General features: G+C 33.6%; 1 protein-coding gene across 1 annotated transcript; it reads left to right on the forward strand.

The window, feature by feature from the left end:
* Positions 1–3,169, forward strand: LOC106478766 (anaphase-promoting complex subunit 2-like). Its single transcript, XM_013939330.2, has one exon. It carries the CDS (start codon positions 3–5, stop codon positions 2,397–2,399), a length of 2,397 nt encoding a protein of 798 aa, XP_013794784.2. The 5' UTR covers positions 1–2; the 3' UTR covers positions 2,400–3,169.
* The last annotated feature ends 1,848 nt before the right edge of the window (positions 3,170–5,017 follow it).

Consider the following 5,017-nt stretch of genomic DNA (forward strand, 5'->3'; position numbering starts at 1 on the left):
AAATGTCGGAAGCTTTGGAAACTTTGTCTGTTGCATGGAATGTAATTTCTAAGGCTTTTAGGCCCGCGTTAGACTCTAGAAATAATGATGGGTATTTACCATCGTATGAAGACTTGAAGGCTTCTGTTGAACTTCTTCATCAGCATGGTATAGCTCATATTGTAGAAGAATGGTTTTTCGAGACACTACAGCAAGATTTAAGAGAAATAATTGTTCCAAGGTTTTGGAGTCATTTTGATTTTCAAACTGCAGGTGCCGATGGAGATCCTGACACATCTTTTGGTTCAAAATATTTTCGCGTTCTTCTTAATGCAGTAAAAGAGCTTCATTCATCATTCCAGTTATATATTCCATGTGTTTCCCAACTTCAGTGTTTGCACGAAGATCTGCAAGCAGAAGAGGATACTCTTCCATCTGAAGCACAGACATTTCTGCAATGTTCGTATCTTTCATTAGCTAGTAGAGTTCATCTTGTGCTGAAAGCCTTACTTTTAGCAAAGATTCCTCAACAGTTTAGTAACAATCTTATTAATTTTTACAGTAGAGCTTTTAAAGCTTTCCAAATCAAACAACCTTTAGAGAAGTATGAGGAAGAAGATTTAGATGACCAGTTAGAATGTCCAGCTTGTGAAAATGATAATGAAAACTGTTGCTGTGTTGAGGTGTTAAATACATTTCAAGAAGTGAACCAACATTTGAAAGAGTTAAATCTTTTGGAAGCAGTAGCAGGAGATGCTGTTACCACTGTAGCATATCGGCACATTCAGGATTATGTTCAGAAAACTTGTAAAGGAAACTATGAAAACTCGTATATGCCCCAGTTGGAAAGGTGGCTTGATGGAGCTTTATTGATGTGGATGCAATCTGTGTACAGTGAAAGTAATGCAGAATATGTTGTTTTAATATGTAATATCAAAGAACAAATGAATCACTTCCTCTATGAAACATACACAACAGTTCGAATGGAAGAATTATTTAGTATCATTATAGAGTTTCCTGAATCACAAGCAGCTTTGGAAGACTTAAAAGTTTGTTTAGAAAAGACTAATTTAAGACAAAACCTAATAACTTCATTGAAAAATTCCCTTGAAAGACGACTATTACACCCAGGGGTTAACACAGCTGATATTCTCACAGCGTATATTTCTGCAATTAAGGCTTTAAGGATACTTGACCCTACAGGTGTTATTCTTCAACTTGTTTGTGAACCAGTTCGTAAATATCTCAGACTTAGGGAAGACACTGTACGATGCATTGTCTCTAGCTTAACAGATGATGGTTGTGGAGAACTAGCCTCTGAGTTAATGAAAGGTGCTCCATTACTGCTTGATGATAATTATCAAGCTGATGAAGAAGATGTAAATTGGGAATCTTGGCAACCTGATCCAAGTGATGCAGATCCTACTAAGACTACACAAAGTCACAGATCTCATGACATAATTAGTATGCTTGTTAGCATTTATGGAAGTAAAGATCTCTTTGTAAAGGAATATTGTGTTCTATTAGCTGATCGTCTTCTGTCAACCTTTTGCTATGACACCGTGAAAGAAATCCGTTATCTTGAACTTTTAAAACTCAGATTTGGAGAATCACAACTTCATCAGTGTGAAGTGATGCTTAAAGATGTAGCAGATTCCAAGCGAATCAATACTCATGTGAATTCAGAAAAAATGATAGCTGATTTCAGAGTAGGAGAGTTTCCATTGAATGCTATGATACTTTCAGCTCAGTTTTGGCCTACATTGCGTGAAGAACATTTACAGTTACCAGAGATAGTTGAGAAAGCATTAGAATCTTATAAAAAGGCATTTGAAGCTTTGAAAGGTAACCGAACTCTCTGTTGGAAAGGTCATTTAGGATTGGTGAACTTGGATCTACAGTTGAAAGATCGAACGCTGAATTTTTCTGTTTCACCAATACATGCCACTATTATATGGCATTTCCAGGAGAAAGCTCGTTGGAGTCTGGAGGCACTCAGTGCAGTTACTCGAGTGCCTACTTCTGCTCTTCGAAGAAAAATTGCCTACTGGCAAACCCTTGGCATTTTACGAGAAGAAGCTACAGATGTTTTTGTTCTAGAAGAAGAGGAACCACAAAGGCAGTCCCTTGATGGATCAGTGTTACCTGATGAAGAAGAAGAAAATGGGTCTGTCATGGCTTCTTCACAAGATCAGAGGGAGGAAGAACTTCAGGTGTTTTGGTCATTTATTGTAGGTATGCTAACTAATCTTGGCTCATTACCAATAGAGAGGATTCACAGTATGTTGCGAATGTTTGCCATGCAAGGTTCAGGAACCACTGGGTGTAGTATTCATGAACTACGACAATTTTTAGACAGAAAAGTTCGTGAACAAAAACTTGTATATTCAGGTGGTTATTATAGACTTCCTAGGGCATAACTTGTTACATTTTAATGTCTAAACATCAACTAGTGTGAAAGATTAACTTAAGATATGTTAACATGTTTATAATCCAGTAAGTTAAATTCATTCCGAGCTAATCATTTCTTTCAAATTTAGTCATTATATATTAAGCTCCATGTAGATAATTTTTTAAATAAATGTTTTGCAGAATGTTATAGTTACTTGTATTTTTTTTTCATTGTGTCTTATTAACTGCCCTTTTGTTAAGACACTTTGAAAGAAACCTATTACCTTGAACTTCTAAAACTCTGGACAATCACAACTTTTATGAGAAAGATATTGACTTATTGGAAAGGTTCAGAGGACTACTAGGAAGATACCAAGAATGAAAGTGATATCTTATGGGAATAGGTTAAGACCTCTTTATTTAATGTTTTCTTGAGAGATGATCTTATAGAAGTTTACAAGAGTATCTGATAGATCAGTAGGATAGCAGTCAGATTTTTTATGCTGTATCCTGAAGGCAAGAGGATGCAAGTTAAGATTTAACATAGTTTTATTTTTTCAACAGAGTGACTCTCCTAAAGGCATCATAGCAAGAAAATTCTAAGCTAATCTGCCAGATTGTTGTGATTTGGTTTTGCCATTTGCATCATAATTAAACTTTAGAGATTTTAACCAGAACTCTACAATGTGTATTTTTCATAGTGCATTTGAATCTGCCCGGCATGGCCAGGTGGTTAGGGTACTCGACTTGCAATCTGAGGGTCGTGGGTTCAAATCCCCATCCTGCCAAACATGCTTGCCCTTTCAGCCGTGGGGGTGTTATAATGTGACTGTCAATCCCGTTATTCGTTGGTAAAAGAGTAGCTCAAGATTTGGCATTAGGTGGTGATGACTAGCTGCCTTCCCTCTAGTCTTACACTACTAAATTAAGGACGGCTAGTGCAGATAGCCCTCGTGTAGCTTTGCACGAAAATTCAAAACAAACAAGCATTTTAATCTAAAATTATTAATATTAGGGTGTTCCAAGCTTTTTAAATTTTGCATGTGCAATGCTAGCAATGACAACGGTATATGATGTAGGAAGTTTTTAGTATTGGGTGTATAATAAATTCATTATTTTGCTGATTTGAAAATTTATATATTTGGACCTACTAATTACCACAAATACACATGCAGTAAGTTCAGATGTTCTCAGCCACAACTATATTGTAATTTCATTTGCAGAAACCATCAAAATTGAACATAAAAAGTTAAGATTGAGCTGTTTTATTGTTTCATCAAAGTATCTTTTGTTAGGTCTTTTGCTAATATTTTATGTTATGCAGTAAATTTATTATTATGTTTATTTCTATTACCTGTGTTGAATATACAGATATATATAAACATTAGTACAATTTCCTTTTCTTATCGTTATTTTAGAAGTTTTCTTACTGTAATACATTGTGGTAATTAATAGGACCTTATTAGTTTGATTCTGTTCCTTTTGATGTATGATGCATGTATATATATATATATATATATATAAAGCATACATGTACCTAGGCCAGTAACTTTGTGGGTTCTGTAGTAATTCATGATGTTTAGTACAGGAAGCTATTGTATGTGCTGGAACCAGTTACTTGTAAAAGTTTTATTTTTGTCATTGATGTTGCTAAACTGATCGAATAGTTTTCATTTTGAAAGAACTGTTCAAAAGACTAACTGCTGCCTTTCTGGTTTTATTTTTTATGATTGACAAACTATTACACAAAATATATGAGGTGAAAAGTATATTTAATATTGAATTTATCATTTTTAATAATTGGGAGACTACTAAATAAATGGACATGAAAAAATAAATTTTATTTAAAGTACAAATCAAAGCTTTTGTTAAGCCTTGAGAAGACACCTCTTGTCAAAGCTCGACATTACTTTTCAATCTTTCATACCTACGTTTAAATTATCTTTAATCTCAAACTTAGTGCTTAGAAGAGTATTGGAATATTTTATAACTGCAACTCACAGTTATCAGGATTTTCATACTCTATTCACATTGTACTGTACTTATTACATGCACTTGCACTGTCATACTCTATTTACTTATTACCCTCACTTGCATTTTGATGAAAATATTCAAGACTGTTATATGTTTATATGAGCAATCACACATCAAAATTTTTTTTACATTCTTAGATCTCTTAATGTCATATTCCTTGCCTAATGATGTAAGCCTCTCTTTTAATTAGATACTAAAATAACTTGTAGTCGAACTCAGTAATGAAACATTTCAATAAGAAACTTGAATATTGATGATATGTTTTTCTATATGTATAATGTAATAAAATTAGATTTCTCGGTTTTTAAACTATCGTATTGGAGTAATAGAAATGAAAGCCATATATTGTGTTTTTAGTTGGGAAACATTGTGCATTCAAATGTATAATATTGAAGTGTTTCGAAATTTTTCCATGAATAACACAGTCAAGTTTTATCAATTAAATGGTCAGTGGGCCCTCATTAGCTTAAGATATCCCATACACATACACAAAATGTCAGGAAAATTCATGATTGAGGTATACAATTAAGTAGTTATTTTGGAATTGTACACTAACTAAAATAAAAGTGTTCTGAAAATAATAATTGAAAGTAGAATATATAGTGTGGGTATT

This window comes from Limulus polyphemus, unplaced genomic scaffold (assembly GCF_000517525.1).
Source record: "Limulus polyphemus unplaced genomic scaffold, Limulus_polyphemus-2.1.2 Scaffold247, whole genome shotgun sequence".
Lineage (NCBI taxonomy): Eukaryota > Metazoa > Arthropoda > Merostomata > Xiphosura > Limulidae > Limulus > Limulus polyphemus.

What these genes read in the sequence shown, in the direction of transcription:
- LOC106478766 (XM_013939330.2), top strand. Translation starts at nt 3, where the DNA reads ATGTCGGAAGCTTTGGAAACTTTGTCTGTTGCATGGAATGTAATTTCT.